Below are 19,633 nucleotides of genomic sequence, written 5' to 3'. Positions count from 1 at the left end.
AAACGTGGGTAAATGTGGGAGAGGGTGATTATTTGAAGAGAAAAACAATGTATGAAACTTTGATAGTGAATATGTTACTATTTTTGATTAATTGAATCAAGATCTCATTAACCATTATACAATTAGAGGTAACAAAAATATTTTTTCTTCTTTATATGATTTTAAAATGATAAAAAAACATAATTTAAATATACTAAATTACTTAATTTATTGGTGCATAAATATGAATAATGAACTTCAACAAAATTATTCATGGAATGATGTAAATAATTAGATTTAAATATTGTGTATTACAATGTAAATGTTTCATGAGATGGTTCGGAAAAGTTATAAATAAAGTGAGAATATGCTATATTACTTTATGTTTTGCTTCATGTGGTACATTATATATATAGTTTTGAGTGTGTTTATTAAGCTATCAAAGGTGGTCCAATTTTTAAAAGTTAATGGTTGCATATCTATTGGTATTGCACATGTTATTTTTTATTTACATCTGCAATTTTCTTGATGATGGATTGTTGAGGTAGACATACCTACTTTTTTATTGACACCATTAACCATGTCAGAGCCATAACTTTCCAACAATGGCTCAAAAGTATATTATTAGATAGGCATAAAAAAAAATTGAGTGACATATAGAATGTGGACATTCCCAAATAAGTTTTCATAGATTTTAAGAACCCATAAAACACTCTAAAAAGTTAAAAAGTTGCAAAATTCAATTTTTAACCTAAAATGACAAAATATGAAACATATTAAGCCTTGTACAAAAAAATTACTATACGACTTATCTATATATATATATAATGCTTCTCTACCCTTCATTGCACCAAAATTTGGGTTAATAAATGTAGATTATTGTTATTACGAATAAATACTAACATGTTTGAGCATAATTTCTATGTGTTGAAATGTTTTACTTTGTTTATCATGTTTCACTTTACTAATTTTGTACCATTATGTTTGAACCCATACATAGACATTTAATGGATGACATCAATAGCCCTCATGTTCTCTTGAAGGAATGCTTGGCCAAAGATGATACATATGGTTCTCAAGTATGTAACATAACAAATGGCACAATATATCACAAGGTTGACTAAATAATACAACCAATATTGTTGAGTGGTACAAATTGATTCTTTTGTTCTTACATTATAAGTTGTAGGTTGTGGATAAAATGTAGCAAGAAATGTCAATTATTTGATAGAGGTAGTAGAAATAAAATAATTTTAGATACCATTTTACATTAGGGGATGCATACGATACTTGGATTTACCATACTTTCATATGAAAATGTCTCTTCCTTTTCGTATTTTACACCTTTATAGATCATGATTTTACAAAATGCATAGAAGAGATTAAAATAATTAGGGCCTTTAGTTTGCATTGAATTTCATTGACACCTAAAGAGTTTGAGGGTTGTACCTCTTCATATTTATCTCTTTAGTACGGGCTTTTTCTTCCAACAAAGATTTCATTTGATAGATAACCCTACAGGTCATACCAAAACAACTTGTAGTAGTCACACCTTTCACAACATTGTTATTTCCATCAAATATGGTCTTCGTTCATGGTTTTTTCTTATTCCTAGGCATATTTTATCAAGGAACCATATTATTTGATGTCTTGAATTCATGTTTCATTTTTCAAGATCTTTTTGTTTCTATTGTTGCAACTTTTCTTCAAACTTCGAAGTAAACGAAATGCATATGCAAGCATACAGACATCAAATAAATCAATATATTGTTGAAAATAAGGACTATGACCACTTACGTAACTCAAAATTTTATGCTTTGAATCTAGAATGTGAATATTTTCCATGATTTTAAAGGATTCTTTGTTGTATCTTTATAGAGTGTGGTGTTTACATAAGCACAATTGTTTCCATTGTTTTTAAAGTTGTTTCTTTTTCTTGGAATTTCATAAAAATTCCTTTACCACACAATATGGTTTTTTTCATGTGTCAATAAGCAATTTCTTATATGTGATGCATCATTTATTTAGTTTATATCCCACAAACAATGCACTATGGTGGATATCTTCAATGTAGAAATGACAATTTTGTCACTTCTAGTGAAATCTTTCATAGTGAAGTAGGTTTAAAGATATTAAATCCAATGGCCTACAACATATGCATAAAACTTTTTCTTTTAAGCATGTTGGGATGCCAAGATTCATACAAATGTTGAATGGTGAAACGCCACTAAAGGGAAGTTCATAATCACTACTATTGAAGTCATATAGACTTATGACCTTCTTCAAAATATTCATATCCTTATCTATCATATCTATTTTCTATCAATTGAGAGAATCTTAATGCTGTCATTTCTCACAATGACGTTCCACAATCTAGTAGGTAGATATAGAAAACATAATAAGGTTTGTAATTAGAACAGGTTTCAATTGATAGAAAATGAGCAACCCAATTGTAGTGATGGTAGTGTATGGTTGTGATAACAATAAACCAATTGTAGGATGGAAATGAAAATGGAATTTAAACATATTGGACTACTTTGGTTACGAGAATAAAAGAATAAACACTAACAAGGAAAAATAATGAACAAAGAAAATTGGATCAAAACAATATTTCTATAACCACATGAAACATTTGTATATGAAACTAACTATAATGCTTGTAGTGTATGGACACAATACTATTGAATCAATTTTAAAATGGAAATCAGAGGGAATTTTAAACATACTTGGATTATTTAAGTTATGAAATTTAAAGAATGAGCATTAATGAAACAAAATAATGATTGACCCAACCCAAAGAAAATTAAATCAAATAATATTCATACCATCCTAAAAGGAGATGCATGGTACAATATATATACATAGAAAGTACATGCAATTTCTATGGTGGTTATTTAGTTCTCAAACATAGTTCAGTTACTTAAGTGATTATTGTTTCCCATGTGTTATTATTTCATGTGTTGTAAATATGCTAATGTAAAGATTGTAGTGATAGGTAGGCTTGTTTATACATGCATATTTCAAGTTACTTAAGTGATTATTGTTTCCCATGTATTATTATGTCATGTGTTGTAAATATGCTAATGTAAAAATTGTAGTGATAGTTAGACTTGTTTATACATGCATATTTCAAGTTTTCATAGCTAGACTACTAAGGTATACATGTGTAAGCCACTAAAATGGAATTAACTAAACTTTTATTTATAATAATCTATTTGTCAAAACCAAAACATTCCAATATCAAATATACAGAGTATAAACATACTTAATGCTTTGTTTGAGAAATTTTAGAACAACAAAATAATTTAAAAAATTCATACTATTATAAATTCTAATTTTTACCGAGTACGAAATTCAAATTCTATCATTATGAATGAGTATCAAAATCACTTCCATCAAATCACTTTCACCAATACAAAGTTGCATAAAATTTAAAACATATCATTGTGACGATTACCTAAATCACTTTCATCCATCACAAAGCTTTGAATCAAATGAATTATAATATTAAAGGAAAATCCCCATAAAATTCTCTTCTAAAATATTCTTATCAACCTAGTTTTTAAGGTAAATTTTGTCAGGTTGGGTTAGTAGTTAATTTATTAATGAAATTTTAGTTTTCATAAAAGGTTACACATTTTGTTGAATTGAGGCTTCTGTGATCCATAATATTTATAAGTAGAAATTCGGCGTAAATCACATAAAGAGAGACATTTGTCGACGCGTTTCGAACCAACCAGTGTGGCTCATCGTCAGGACAAGTTGTCCTGACGATGAGCCACACTGGTTGGTTCGAAACGCGTCGAAAAATGTCTCTCTTTATGTGAGTTACAAATTTTATTAATCAAATGTTTGTTGTTAAATGTCTTCCTACATAAATGTCAGTAAAAAAAACTTCTTTACCAAAAACTATTAATTTAACAACAAAATATGAAGATCTAATTATAAAATTTAGGAATAACAAATGTCAGTGTAGTTGTTCATTAGATATGCATTATGTTATATCTATATATATATATATATATATATATATATATATATATATGTAAATTCTAGATAACAAAAGTAGACTTATACTGTGTGCTCATCTAGTGAGAAGCTTCGTTACGAGAGTGGATAAAAAAGGACATCCCTCCTCTTTGGGAGTTTTCATTTGTAATCCGTTTTCAAGGTTTGATGGTTCCCTTTTGTGAAATCATGTGATCCAAAATCAAAAGGAAAAAAAATGGAGAACTTCTAGTGGAGAGTTCTTGAGCTTTAGGATCATAGTTTGGATGATGAAAATAGATCATGTGGAATGAGGAGGAAAACCTTTTTATTTATAACAAAATGCTAACTAGATTGGATGAGTTCAAATATAATAAAATATTCTTTTGAATCAAATCAAGGCTTAATTTACTTTAGTAGTATTTGTGAGAAGAAAAAGTTAACGATAATTGTCAATAACTTCTATTTATATCATTAACTCATAAAATAATGATTTATTGAGCTAATTAGTAAAAATGGGTATAATGGTTAGAAAATAGTTATAAAAAATATGTTTATTAAATTACTTCTCAGTGAAATAAGTTAAAAATTATTTATAAACAATGATTTAATAAATTATCTTCATGAAAATGTTTAAAAAGTTAAAGAATAATCAATAAATAAATGATATATTGAATTATTCCCATGGAAAAAAAATGTGAATGAAAATATTTTAGTTTATTTTCACTTATATGGGTAGAATTATGAAGATAACATAAAATTAATCGATTTATGCGTTATTCTCATGTAAGTGGATTAATTAGTGCAAATAACTTAAAAAAAGTAGTTCCTTAAGCTATTTCTTTAGGTGAAAGTGAGTTTTAATGTATAAAACCCATACTACATGGCATATCTCGATCTACCTAATAATTCTGGATAAGCGATCATTTCCTATGTCACCTTTGCAAATAATTAGAATTCAAATAAAAAATGGGTGCTTATTGGTTTTTATGATCCCAATGTCCCTCATAAATATCAATTAGACTAAAACTTTATTTCTGTTAAAAGTTAAAAATGCATAATGATAAACTAAGAAAAATAAATAGGAACAGCATATATAGCCATAACATAATAAAATAATATTAGAAAAAAAGTGCCCAACTTTCCTTTTAAGAATACAATTGCTTTATACTATTGGACTTAGTTTAAAAAGTACAATTTGTACATTTCATGCATAGCAAATAAAATGCTTCAATTAAATGGAAATTTACAAACACTGCAAATTCAGAAATATTGCTTTGACAATGATTGCCACAAATCCCATTAATCTCTCATGTGGCAGTCACTCTAACAAAGGTTAAATCTGTATGTTTCCCCTACATTAAGTTAATTTCCTTCCAAAAATCATTTGAAATGCTATTGGAAGTATGAAATTTGAGTAACAATCTCTCACTAATCTCCACTATTATATAATGCAATTTTAGAAACTTTCCAAAGCAATTACTTCTTTTATACAACATATTCCATTTCGAGTGTAATAACACCCTTGGTTTGATTGACATTTATAGATTAAGTTTCTCCAAATATAGGAAATTGGTTACAATCCTAGTCAAACTACAAATATAGGAAATCCTATGGATATTTGGATAACCAACATTCTCATCGAGCATAGACACATGTACCTCAAAATTACACTCTTCTCAATGGGAAACAACTATTGATTAACTACCACTTTAAATTTTAAATGGAGTAGCATCACTAGGACAACAATGGTCACTCACCAACAATCTCTACCTTTGTTGTGCACAATCATTTTTCTAAAGCTTATATTTGTCCTCACTCTATTAACCTTCTCTTTAATGGTTCCACTTCATTCTTCGGTAACAAAATTATGATGTTTAGGTGTAGTACTTAACTTCTGGAAAATTTTCATATTTGTATTTGAACAACTCTCTTTCCTTTCTCACTAATGGAAAGTTTCCACTAAGTGGCATACATACATTTAAATGGACCAAGATAAATACCACTTAACCTCTAAGAATACTAATGAAAAATAAGGTTTCTTTTTCAGCTTTAATTTCTATTTTGAAGAAGGTCATGAGTAGCTTGTGATCCATAGATCACATCATTAATCATCCTTCCTTAGACAATTGATACTCTTTGATGTTGATCCACTATCTACAACATATAACTACATCATGTTTTCTAAGGGTACCAAATCTCACAAGTTTAGTCAATATTAATGCTTTATGAGCCAATATGTATGTATCCTTAATGAATATCACCTCCATTCTCACATCTAAAATTCATCTTGTGAAGAGAAAATTTCATGCCAAACTTAATGCCAAACTTAACACATGCTTCACAACAAGAATTATCTTGATCCTTCCATCTTTGAGTCTCACCTATATGCATTGGCATCTAAGGATTCCATATCTCAATTTGTCACTCAAGAAAATATTCCTTTTTCACTATCACACTGTTCATATTCCACCAACCAATTTCTATGAAAATGTCATGTGAGTGGAGACTTTGAATCAAACAACCAAGTTTAAATATGTCCTTGAGATTCCTGTCACTTATGCATTTTTCATGGCATTTCCACTAAATCATGTCGTCAACCAGACTCCTTTTCCTACTTCTTGGCCTTCCACACAACTTTGAGGTTCTCTCACAAAAATGATCTAATTTGAAATTATAATTTCATATCTTCTTATAAAAAATGTTTCAATTTCATAATTTTCTTTGACATGTTTTCTTCTTGATTAAAATCATGTAACAAAACCACATAATTTATCCCATTATTCTTACAATATTATTTAATTACACAATTTTCTTCCTTAAACATTACTCACGCATATAATACATATAATAATTAATTACTTTTTCTTTTCTTTTTTTCTTTTTTTAACAAGGTCGGGTACTGATATATTATAAAACAACATCGGGGGGACAAGGTCCCAGTACATGTGAAGAGGGAAGATCGGTGATGGAGGTGCAAAATGGGAATGCAGTCCTGTCCTTCGAATCACTAGTCTTCCTTCTTAGAATTTAAAATACATAGCGACTATTTTGTCGAACGAACTGTCCTAACAGTAAACAAAATTTACATAGCATAGGAAATTTTCAAAGAGTTCACCAAAACTAATTAACAGAATCCTTGGGGGGCTTGTCTTTCTTGTTGCTGAGCTTGGTCGAGGCTTCGCCTTGCTCACTTTGATTCAGTGTCTTTATGTAGCTCACCACTTCTTCCAAATGTTGACATTTTTCTTTTAGCCCTTCGATCCCAGCTTTCTGCTTCTTGAACTTTTTTTCTTGGATTTGTTTTCATTTTCCATTTCGGCCCTGAGCTTGTTGAGAGTTTTGATGAAGCACCCCATCATGAAGAAGTTTTCACGGCAGAGCGCGAAGCTATTGTTATTCTCAATCTGTTCCAAAGGATTGCCAGCCATATTGGTAACAGAGGAATAGCTCTCCTTATCCTTATTGTTGTTCTGAGTTTGAGGTCTTCTAAACGTGATTGGGTGGGAGGTAGTAGTTTTCAAATTCTTGGCCAAATTTTCTCCCTGCTTCGAAAGTCTGAAGCTGCCCGTGGAGTGCTTGGAATGCAGGTCTTCACTAAAGAAGTACTGGAGCTGATGCTTGAGGGTGAAGGGGCTTAAGTGAGATGGGATTAGACAGCGGGGAAGAGCCAGCCAAATGGAGTGATCACATTTACTTTTGAAGCCCATAGGTCTAGTGATAGAAGGGGAAGTGGAGTGACGGGGAGCTTGAGAGAAGTTCTGGGAGCGAGAAGAGGAATTGAGTGGGGGAAAGAGATGGGGCACAACTGTAGAATCTTGAGACACCCTGTGCGCAATACTAAACAGAACCACAGGAACATACAGTAGGTTAGTTGAAAATTTGCAAAACCAAATAACCAAAACCAAGTTACCTTTGTCGACACACAGAAAGGAAGAGAGGGAGCTGATGTTACTCCTTGGAAACCTCCTATGAAAAGCACTGCGACCTGAAGAACTTCTGCTAACGCTGCTGAGATACTTCTTCTTGTGAGGAAACCTGATCCCGGGCTTATTCTTATAATCTTTGATGTGGAGTTCCTCGTGAACCCTCCTGGCAGAGAAGTCATTGCAATTCGTGACAAAATGAGATCCCCTGCACTTGAAGATACTTTTACCAACTGCTATCATGTCTTGAGGACGAAATTTTTTTGGCAGAAGGATACACTGCTTGTTGTTGTGAACAGGGGAGATTTTCCGTGCTGCTCTTGGCGGATTTTCTTTGTTTTCCATGTCAGAAATATGATGGAGAATCGCATTCTGAATCTGCATTGTACTGATTTCCCCTATTTTAAAATGAGTGATGTAATTTCCTAGGTCTTGTATAATGGGCCAGATCACCATTGAAGGTTGGTTATGGTATTGGTTTTTCATAGACATCATTATTTTCTCTTGCTGTCCCTACCCCTCTATCCACCGCCTTGTTGGTGAAGGCATCCGTTGCTTGGTTATGAACTCTTAACACATGTTTGTATACAACTTTCCTGAGTAGGTTGAAATTATCAATAATTCTTTTCTTTATCTTATTCAAGGCTTGATTTTTAAATTCTCTTCCAGCTTCCATTGCTGCCATAATAATAGCAGAGTCTCCAATAATAATTGGATCTTTTGCTTAGAGCTTTGTGAGGATGCTGCTACCCATTAGCAAACTATAAGCCTCTGCCCTGTTGTTTGATAGAGTCCCCAGCCCCCATTCAAATGTGGAAATCGTTTCACCTTGCTGATCCAGGATTATTCCACCCACCCCAGCTCTTCTGGGGTTGTTCTTAGAGGCTCGATCAAAGAAGAGGATGTAGTTTCTTTGGTTTTTGATCCACCCCTCTATTTCCCTTTCATTACCTCGAAGCTTCTAGTTTTCCTGTTTGTTTCCAACATTCTTTGGCATATGATTCCTGACTAGTCCATCCATGGGGATTTTATTGTACCAATCCTTTTCTACTTGTGTCTGGCTAGTTTGATTCAGGGGTGACATACCTTTAGAGCTGATCATTTCCGCAATTTGGGCCCAAGTTTTGGAAAGAATAGTCCCTGAGCTTAATTTTTTTCCCTTGAAGATGCACTTGTTTCTTGCCAACCAGATGTGCCAACAAAGTGTGGGGGGGAGACACTTCCAAACACTTATAATGCAGCGTTGTTTCGCTTAGTATAAGGGTAGCTGTGAGCCCAGTTCTTGTGTAAAGGAGACAGCAGCACAATTGGCTCAATATCCATGTTGAGGGGGCTGATAACTTGCTTCCAGCACTGTCTAGCTATGGGACAGTTCAAGAAGAGGTGTTGGGTGCTCTCTTCTTTTGTTTGGCAAAGAACACACATTGAAGGCCCATGAATGCCTTTTTTCCTCAAATTCTCAGCAGTAAGAATCCTTCCTTTCAGCAGGGTCCAGGCGAAAAACTTGATTTTAGGAAGACAAACGTTCTTCCACACAGCAGGCCAGAGGCTCCAATTATCATAGTTGCTATGAATACGGAGGAAGTTGTAACCAGATTTGACATTGTAAATTCCTCCACTGGGATCCCAAATATAACTGTCCATATTCCTTTTGTTTATCGGAGCTGAGCCATATAGCAGGGCCTTCAATTCTTCCCACTGATCAGAGAGTCGATTTGGTATAGGAGGCTTTTTCCAAGCATTCCATCTATTTTGATCCCACTCCGAGATGGAGAATAAGGAATATATACCCTTCTCCTCCAACCAGTCATGGAGATCATTCAGATTGTGATGTCCTTTTAACGGCGCTACTCCCATAATTCAATCATTCCAGATGGAAATGTTTTCTCTGTTTCCAGGATTTTTTGAAATTGATCTTTGATGTGGGGAATGGTTTTTTTAATAAGCCTCCAGATTTGGGTACAAGGATGGTCCGAGATCATCTCATTAATCACCAAGGACCTCTACCCATTGAGATATTTCCTTTCCAAGGCTTCTCCCCACCACTGATCCTGCCCATTTAGCATGCGCTAGACTAGCTTGATACCAAGAGCCTTGTTTGTTATGTTTGGGAGGTGGATGGAGATACCTCCATATTCAAAACGAAGAGTAACTTGATCCCACCGAACCAAACTGAACTTTTTGGAGTCCTATCTCCCCCTCGGCAAAAGGAAGCCTTTGATTATAAGCTCCATTTGCTTATGAATGCTAGCTACAGCCAAAGTTAAAGCGAACTGATAGATTGGCAAAGCTGAAAGGAGAGCTTTGATTAAGATGGTTCTACCAGCCAAGTTTAACCACATCATCCCCCAGCTTTGGATTTTCCCTCTAACTTTCTCGATTTGTTTGTTCCAGGCCTCTGTCTTAATCCCTTCTTTGGCCAATGGTAACCCCAAATATACGAAATGGCTCCATTTTTGCATTACTGAGATTTCCAGTATTTGAGAGATCCTTTGTATGATATTATTTGGCACATTCCAAGTGTATATTTTGCATTTTTTATTATTCAAAAGACCTCCAGAGGCAACTAGGAAGCCATCTAACACCTTTTTGAACCTTCTAGCAATAATACTAGGTGTGCCCCCAATCAAGAGGGTATCGTCAGCGAAGAGAGAGTGATTAATTTCTTTAACCCCTCGAGAAATTCTGATGCCAGTAATCTCCCTTCTAATTCTCTAATTCTCCAGTTGTATGCTAAGCATTTCTGCCATTATGATGTAAAGAAATTGGGAGAGCAGGCATCCTTGTGTCAGTCCTCTAGTGCTGCGGAAGTATCTACTGGGCCTTCCATTAATCAATGTTGCGGTCCATGGGTTGGAGATGCATGCTTCAATGATCCTAATAAACTTGGTTGAAATGCCAAACTTTTGAAGAGCTACAACAAGGAAGTGATGGAAAACACAGTCAAAAGAATTAGCTATATCCAACTTTATAACCATACCTCTTTCATTGTTTTGGATGTTGTTGTGGATGGCTTCTTGAATGAGGATTACATTGTTAGTTATTTGCCTGTTTGGAACAAAGCCCCCTTGGTTTTCCGAAATGATACAAGGAAGGATTTTTTTTAGACGATTTGCCAAAATCTTAGTGATGATTTTATATGAGGAGTTGCATAGAGAAATTGGCCTGAATCTATCAAAGGAGACAGGATTTGGCTCTTTGGGGATGAGGGCCAAGTGAGAAGTTTTCGTGTTTTCCCCCACTTTGTGTTTTTTGAAGACATTCTTAATCATACGGACCAGATCTTTTTTAATTGTCTTCCAATGACACTTGTAGAAGGCGATGGTGAATCCATCGGGGCCTGGAGCTTTTTCCAGATGCATGCTCCAAACAACCTCCCTTATTTCCTCCGTTGTTACCTCCTTCTCAAGCTCATTGTTTTGCTGTTCACTAACTTTGCTGCTAATTTGCTGAAGAAAATCAATGTTATCCACTTGCTGCTTTCCAGCTATGAGGAGGTTTTTAAAATGGTTAAATGTTGCTTCTTTTATTTCTTCTCTCCCCTTTATTTCCTATCCTTCCACTTGTATTTTTTCAATTTGGTTGTCCGCTCGTTGAATCTTGGGGTTGTTGTGGAAAAAAGCAGTGTTCTTGTCCCCTGCTTGGATCCAAAGACATCTGGACTTTTGCCTAAGTTCCTCCTCTTCATTTCTATTTTACTTGTAGAGGGCCACAAACATTTTTGTTTCGTGGGCTTTGTCTTGTTCAGTAACTTGTTGACTTTCTTTTTCTTTGCTCCACTTTTCCAACTTTTCTTGCAACTCTGCTTTTTTTTTCTTGTCCGGGAGAGCTTCTTCTCTAGCCCATGTTTTTAGTTTTTCTCTCACATTTTTGAGCTTGTTCTCCCATACATATTGAGGGGAGCCCAACATCTCTACGTCCCAGCTTTCATTTATTATATTCCTAAAGCTATCCTTGCTGTCCCAAATTTTGCTATACTTAAATGGGATCGGACCCTGAATTTCCCACTTGTCTAGGATGAGCACAACCGGCTTATGATCGGATGTCGAGGCATGCACGATTTTTCTCTTGATGGACGAAAAAATTGCTGCTATATCCTCCTGAATCAAGATTCTGTCAAGCCTTTCCTTTATGTTATGGACACCCGTTTTTTTGTTGCTCCATGATAATTTTCCATTGCTGGGATGGATATCGAGCAACTTATGTTCAGCAATAATATCCTCCATGACTGCTCTTGATGAATCTCCAATGTATCTGCCTCCCAGCTTTTCCTCCATATTCCGTATCAGATTTAGATCCCCTCCCATGACTAGATTATCTATCTGAACATCTTGTAGCTCTTCTTTTAGTGACTCCCAACATAAGGCTTTGTCTCTATAGTGATTTGGTGAATAGATGTTTATGACTGTATATTTGACGTTTGTGTTCTTCTTTGTTAAATCTATCCTAATCCAGTTGCTGTTGAGTTTTTGGCTGATAATTTTCCAGTTCCATTTATTCCACAACGTACCAATGCCTCCTGAGGCCCCGTTGGAGTCTGTGGCTATTCCTTCATAATTTTTTTCTGTTGCTATCAAGTTTTGAAACTCTCGGATCATTAATATATCCAGTTTTGGTCTCTTGGATCATTAATATATCCATCTATTCTTTCTTTATTAAATCTCTTGTTGCGTTGAGTTTTAAGGCAGAACCCAACCCCCTGCTATTCCAAGAGACCAAGATCATTATTTACTTGGTTTATGGTGGTTCCTAGCCTTGTCCTTCTGCTGCGTTTTCTCCCCACTCCCTTTCTATTTCCCAAGAAAAGTGTCCATTGGTTGTTGAGTGCCAATAGCCATATCCTTTGCTGCGGCCTCATCTCTAAGTTCCTTGTTGGATTTCCTCTCGACTTTTTTTGGCTGTTTCAGAGCATTGGTTGTTTCTTTGACTTTGTTTCTAGTGAGGATTCTATCATTGGAAGGGGGGGGGGGGGGTAAGAAGCTAAGGGGTGGGGAGGAAGCACTAGCAGTAGCATTGGGCCGGGAAGGGGAATGTGGAAATGGAGGATCTTCATACAGAAGTTCAAATGGATTAGATGAAGGTTTGACCGAAGGAGCAAGGTTGATGGGGGGGTTTGAGGAAGTAGCAGTATTTTCACGTGCTTGAGAGGGGTTCTGAGTAGTTTGTTTATTACTAGTTTTCTTCCTTTTCACTTATTCCTAGTTGTTTTCTTAGGTTTCTACATTCTCAACCATCTCCACATCCTTTAGTTTGCTACACCTACTTGCAAAATGACCATACTCATGACATACTTTGCATTTGAAGGGGATTTGCTCATAGTCCAGCTGTTGCATGTGTGTCCATTGATCCACCTTGAGTTTGATTGCCTCTGGAAGCCCTTTTCCCACATCTACTTCCACGCAGATCCTGGCACAAGCATGCATGTTGTCTTTTGGTTCACATCTCTCAATATACTTGCCTACCGCGTTCCCTGTAACTTTGATTGACTCTTCCCCCAGCAATGAAGAGGAAGATGCGACAACCTAACCCAGACCGGCACTGCGTTTGGGATGTCCATCTCAGGATCAAAGTCCGGAGACCACCTATTCAGATACAGGCTTCTCGAGTCCATGAAGTATGGTCCATTCCTGAAAATAAGGTTCCTATCTTCTTTAGATTCAAATAAAAATGTATAGTATCCCCTTCCACAGAACCTGATTGCAATTTTCCCTTGTATGTTGGCACTCCAGTTTCTCTCCACCCATTTTTGAACTGCTCTATGGGAGGGCCAGAGACCTGTGAACTACCCAACCAGTCCCCGTTTAGCTAGAGAAATGGCTGCTTTTCGAGGTAGAGTTGGAGGTAAAGATATCTCGGGAATGTCATCTAGTTTTTTGAAAAATTTACTTGCAATTGACCTTGCTTTTGGAGCTCCATGATCTACTATTAAGGAGGAAAAAGTTGCTTCATGGTTGGGTTCTTCATTCGGAGAAGGAGAGCCGTCCCCCAACTAGTGAGGCATGAGGCAGAGGAAAGCTCGACAGTAGAAGGCTGCCAAGCCCAGAGCAGAGAGCAGAGATCAACGCGATAGGATTGAGCCAAAAGGAGGCCAGAGGGAAGGAAGGCAGCCGGTAGCAGCAGGAGGCAGGGTAGCTGCAGGAGGCAGCGCGAAAGGCAGAGGCGGAGGCTAGGGCACGGGCCGCAAAATCCTCAGCATCAAAACCTCTCACCATTAGGGTGTTATTACACCACAAGACTCATAATAATGAATTACTTTAACAATTCATTAAAACCTTAAAATAATAAGCAAGACTATCCACCTAACTCATTGTATTAATGTTACAGCTTATTTACAAATGATTTTACAGACATCAACATGGTTCAAATTTTTTTTAGGTTAAATATGTGAAACATTCAACTTAAATGAGTCGGAAAGATCCAATTAATTCATTAAGATTTTGCTCCTTTAACATTAATTTATTAAACTAAAACAATTTTTAACATAAACTAAAGTGATGAACCTTAAATTTCTCATTCTCTATCCATCTCACTGTGACAATAACAATCCCCACTCAAACAATTATTATTTTAAGCCTCTATGGATGTCGTCATTGTGTTAGAAATTTCACCAATGAGAAAAGAACATCTAAATCCATGTTCATTATTCCGTTTAACTAATTATCGAGTACAACTCTGAAACATCTCAAAGCTAAGGTTAAGTGGGGTGTATGCTTATTCTACAAATTTAAAATTAATAATTAATATGGATCGCATTTTTTTCTTTCGGGAATTTGGTAATTGAAAAATTAGATTGTTTAAGTGTTTAATCATATTTTGAAAGGAAAAATAAATTCAACACTATTAAAAACTCCAACACACTTCCAAATTTGTCAATTATAACTAAAAATATCAAAAAATTTTACCAAATTTTATTATACCCTTACGAACACTTTCATTATTTTCCAAATTAATGTGTAAATATTTTTAAACCACGCACATATTAAGACACCACGGAAGTGAGGTTCTCAAATAGCGAACCCGGAGATCGATCTCGAAACTAATAAGGTACAAGAATAAGGGCACAATAAGCGCATCCCGAAAAGAACAGCCATTGTGACTTAGAGCATAAATTACAGTTGACCCAAAAAGCAGTAAATGAATGAATTGGGAATACATTTACTGTAACCAATAAATTAATGAAATGGAAATTTATATTGTGGAATACTTTATTGCAACATGTACCAAGGCAACTACACGTCCAGTGATGAGTCATCCCAGCATTCGCGGATAGCAGCCAGAGATGGCTGTCCTCACTGTTGGTTTGACACCTGAGTTGATAGGTTTTACCACCTTCGGAAAAAAAAAAAGGCAACCACACGTCAAGAGTCGTTAGCGGGTCGCAGTGAGTCCCTCTCTGCTTAATGGAGACAGAAACGTATGCAGCAGAAAGACGATACATTTCCTTCACTTCACACGTTAGTCGCGCATGTGCTTGGAAAGAAATGAAAGGAATCGTTTTTTTCTCTGAAAAACAAAAAAAATTTAGTCGCTTATGTGGTTCAAATAACTAAATGGAAATGAAATATACTAATCTGGACCACAATCTGATTGTACTACATTTCCTATGTAAATTAGAATATCCTACACCTTGCCGTATTCTGCACGTAGAAAACCCCTTTGGGACGCCGGTGTCCAGAATTGATAAATGTACACTTTGAACTTTACATACGCATTCGATTACAGGAGCACCTCCAACTATGTCATTCTGTCAGCTCAAACCGAGGCAGGGCACGAAGAAGCTGGGTTGGGCGATGGCGATGAAACACTTAACGGGAAGCATTTTAATTATCCTCTGTCTATGTACAAGTATACGCTTTGCAGCAGCTGACCCAGAGACTTCTACCGTTTGGAACAATTGCGGCAATTATACATATAGAAACGGGAGCGCGTTTCAGCTTAATCTAAACAAGGTTTTAGATTCACTGGTGAACAATGTTTATGCCATCGGATTCAATACCTCTAGTATTGTTTCTCAGGGGGCAAACAGCAATAGCACTGTTTACGGGCTTGTCCAGTGCAGGGGAGATTTAGATTCTTCCGATTGCAGACAGTGCGCATCCACTGCTAAAGCAAATCTTGTTGAGGTTTGTCAAAACACTTCTGGATTGATTCAACTAGACGGCTGCTTCTTGCGTTACGACGATCATAATTTTTACAACGATATTGAGAGTACGAAGGGGACACCAGCTGTTATTCTTTGCAACACTGGGAACAGCAGTCAGCCACAACAGTTTACAACTGCTGTGAGAGCCCTGCTCTTGAATGATACCGCTAAAGCTGCACAGAGCCCCAATCTTTTCGCCGTAGATTCAGTCGCAGCCCCTTCAAATTCAACGCAGAATATCTACAGCTTAGCACAGTGTTGGAGAGATCTGTCCCCGACAAATTGCGGGTCGTGCCTGACTTATGTCCTCCAATATATATTCGATTGCCAACCTGGGGCTGTTGGGGCACAATTCGGATCTGCGAACTGCGTCTTTCGTTACGAGATTTATGAATTTTTCAACACTACCCTTCTATCGCCGCCACAAGAGGAAAGTCCTCCCACGTCCTCGGGTAAATTTTTTTTGACACCGTTTTCTAGGATTTCATCTGTCTCTGCTTAACTAAAACATAGCTTATTGGTTAGTAACACTTTTTGCGTAAATATGCAGCAGGCAAGAAACCTAGCGTCTTGGGTATAAGTCTGGGTGTCGTAGCCGCTACGATTGTATTAATTGCAGTCATAGGTCTCTGGAAGTGGAATATTTACTCTCTTCTGAAGCGTCCGGAGGAGATTTATCGAAGCGGAGGTCCTGAAATTGCAGCTAACTTATTCATTGCTAAGGATCTAAGACGCTTCTGATTACGTTGTGTGCAACATAAATAAACACCTTGTAATTGTTTTCGCAGGTGGGGAAGAGAATTCTATCCTAGGGCCGAGCATAGCCAATCCAGAGCTCATTTTCAAGTACGACATTCTGAGAGAGGCTACCTCCAATTTCAATCTAGAGAACAAACTTGGAGACGGAGGTTTTGGATCCGTCTATAAGGTGAGAGCTTAATATCTCTTTCAATTAAATAAATTAGATATTCGGAAATAGCAGCACCTACTAAAATTCAAGATAAAAAAAAAGAGATTTTGACGTTTGTCGATCTGCAGGGGGTTCTCCCAGATGGCAGGGTGGTTGCAGTTAAACGGCTCTATATGGGTACAAGACATGCAGATGCTGAATTTCTGAATGAAGCGAATCTCATCAGTGGGGTTCAACACAGGAATCTAGTGAAATTGCTCGGTTGCGCAGTTGAAGGCTCAGAAAGGCTACTAGTTTACGAATATCTCGAGAACAGTAGCCTTGACAAGTTTCTATTCGGTATCTACTCGTTCTTCACCCCTGGATGGTTTTTGGATTCCTTTATTTTATATTTATCTTCAGGTAATATATTTATGATCTCTGATGCGCTGCAGATGCAACAAAACGTCATTTGCTTGACTGGAAAGAGAGATACGAAATCATAGTTGGAACTGCACGTGGTCTGGCCTATCTTCATGAGGAATCTCAGATTCGGGTCATCCACAGAGACATTAAAGCCAGCAATATTTTACTCGATGATAAACGTAAACCCAAAATAGCAGACTTTGGGTTGGCCAGATTCTTTGCAGAAGATCAGAGCCATGTCAGCACTCGAGTTGCAGGAACATTGTAAGAATAGGAAAATTTGAAGAATGGAAATTCATCTAAATTTTGCTCGTTTTAATAGGTCAAATTTGCTATTTTATTTTTTCAGTTATTTAATATAAAATTTTATAGAATAATTTTTAGAAAAAAATGAAATTAATTAATTTTCTTTTGAAAAAGTATGGAGTTTTTTCAGTTATTTAATATAAAATTTTATAGAATAATTTTTAGAAAAAAATGAAATTAATTAATTTTTTTGGAAAAAGTATGGAAAATTAATTTATTTGGTTCTTTAAAATTTTCTTAGTTTTCAACAAATTGTTTTAATAAAAGAGGAGACATAGGTTAGTCTAGAGAAAATAGTGGAAATTCTTGCATGATTTTCTTCTTGGGAAATTTTAAGTTCAACTTTCAGAATTTTGGATGCCCAGAGATCTCTGGTTGTTTTGAATCTATTTCCACCCTAAAAAGCAATTGGACACTCTTATAATCAGTTTTTTTGAAAAAAAAATTCTGTAGATTCAAACTAAAAACAATTTTCAGGTAAATGTGTGAGCCAAGGAGACAAGGCCATTAGTTAATTACAGTACATGAAACAAAACTGGTATCTCCAAATAGTGGTAGTCTAACCAGACTGCTTTTTTGCCTTGGAAGTCATGGAAATTCTGACTATATTTTGAGAAAATATAGCAAGGATTATTGTAAATCCAAGTTAAAATTGTTAAACTTTAAGATTTTAAGTGTGTTAGATGTTTTTGATGTTACTGAATCCATTTTGACAATAAAAACATAATTTAGAGTTTACCTCAATAAACTAATCCTATCTAAATATAAATGATATTGTTTTGAAATGCGTCAGTTATGGAAAATTGATTGGGTACGACACTGTGCAGAGGTTACATTGCCCCTGAATACGCCTTACGCGGACAGCTGACAGAGAAAGCCGATGTATTCAGCTTTGGAGTGCTTCTACTTGAGATTATCAGCGGAAGAAAGAATCGGAGTTCGTCTGAAGACATGGAGTTTCTCATCGAAGGAGTATGGTTTATGTCCATGTCATCTTTTGAGTCTCAATTTTCTCAATTCTTTATAGTATGGCATCCCTTGCTAACTAAAGTTTTTTATGTTTTTGTTGATATTGACGAAGCAGACATGGAGACTATATACAACAGATAGAGCTTTAGAAATTATGGATCCCACATTGGAGGGCAGTTATTCCTCGGAGGAAGGGATTAGAGTGATTAAAATTGGCCTTCTGTGCACGCAAGCAGCTGCTGCGTTGCGGCCTTCGATGTTCCGGGTGGTGGCGATGCTGATGAGTGAGACCGAACATCTTCGTTCGCCCACACAGCCTGCCTTCGTAGATCTGGATAACGCCGGCGGCCTTCACAAATTGAGACGTGGTGAAGTTAGTGATGTAGCTGTCGATCCTACATCCGGCACTCTGGAGCCGAGGTGAAAATCCGACAATGTCTCTGGCATTATGGTATCTTGTCAGACAGCATTATCTTCTCTGTCATGTTAGAATGGTTTTTAGGTGGGGAGGTTGTTGATATTTGTGTACGTTCTTCAGAGAATGGGCTGAGCGAATTTAGGCTTTCAATCTTAAAAGTGGTCATTGAGGAAGATATTTTGATTCAAAGCACCACGTTATAGTGGGCACTAACTGTTTTTGTTTTATAGGAAAAATAGCTGATATCAATGTTAGTGTAAAAATATAAAATGGTGAGGTATGGTTTTTTTTTTTTTTTCACATTTAAAAAAATCATATTTTATTTACAATATTAGCTATACAATTTTCACGATCATGTTTGCTATTAATCTCGATGGAAAATTACATTGAATACAGAATAAGTGAGTCTCTTAGAAAACAAATGTGATTTTTTTGAAAAGGTTTCTAACTATTATATCTTTATTGGTTAAAAGGTTGATATTATAATATTTATTTTAAAATAGGATATATTTAAAATATATTAAGATAGAATATGTAATGTTTTTAATTTTTTAATGTTATAATATATATATTTTTTAATGTTTTATTAT

The 19,633-nt window shown here is 35.7% G+C and overlaps 1 protein-coding gene across 1 annotated transcript; it reads left to right on the top strand.

The window, feature by feature from the left end:
* Positions 1-15,667: 15,667 nt before the first annotated feature.
* LOC149237173 (cysteine-rich receptor-like protein kinase 2) lies at positions 15,668-19,314 on the top strand. The gene is made up of 7 exons (XM_089366769.1): positions 15,668-16,487; positions 16,586-16,723; positions 16,824-16,963; positions 17,074-17,284; positions 17,380-17,614; positions 18,484-18,628; positions 18,741-19,314. Exons 1-7 carry the CDS (start codon positions 15,683-15,685, stop codon positions 19,047-19,049), a joined length of 1,983 nt encoding a protein of 660 aa, XP_089222895.1. The 5' UTR covers positions 15,668-15,682; the 3' UTR covers positions 19,050-19,314.
* Positions 19,315-19,633: the final 319 nt, after the last annotated feature.

Source organism: Pinus tabuliformis, chromosome 8, assembly GCF_031772625.1.
Source record: "Pinus tabuliformis cultivar Carrire ecotype Pingquan chromosome 8, CPIR1, whole genome shotgun sequence".
Taxonomy (NCBI): domain Eukaryota; kingdom Viridiplantae; phylum Streptophyta; class Pinopsida; order Pinales; family Pinaceae; genus Pinus; species Pinus tabuliformis.
Note: the sequence above shows the minus strand (reverse complement) of the source record. Positions and strands in the feature narration are given on the sequence as shown.

Excerpts from the sequence above, each read along its gene's own strand:
- LOC149237173 (XM_089366769.1), top strand. The coding sequence starts at position 15,683 with ATGGCGATGAAACACTTAACGGGAAGCATTTTAATTATCCTCTGTCTA. Across the intron at positions 17,615-18,483 it reads ACTCGAGTTGCAGGAACATT|AGGTTACATTGCCCCTGAAT; the intron begins GTAAGAATAGGA and ends GACACTGTGCAG. Across the intron at positions 18,629-18,740 it reads TGGAGTTTCTCATCGAAGGA|ACATGGAGACTATATACAAC; the intron begins GTATGGTTTATG and ends TTGACGAAGCAG.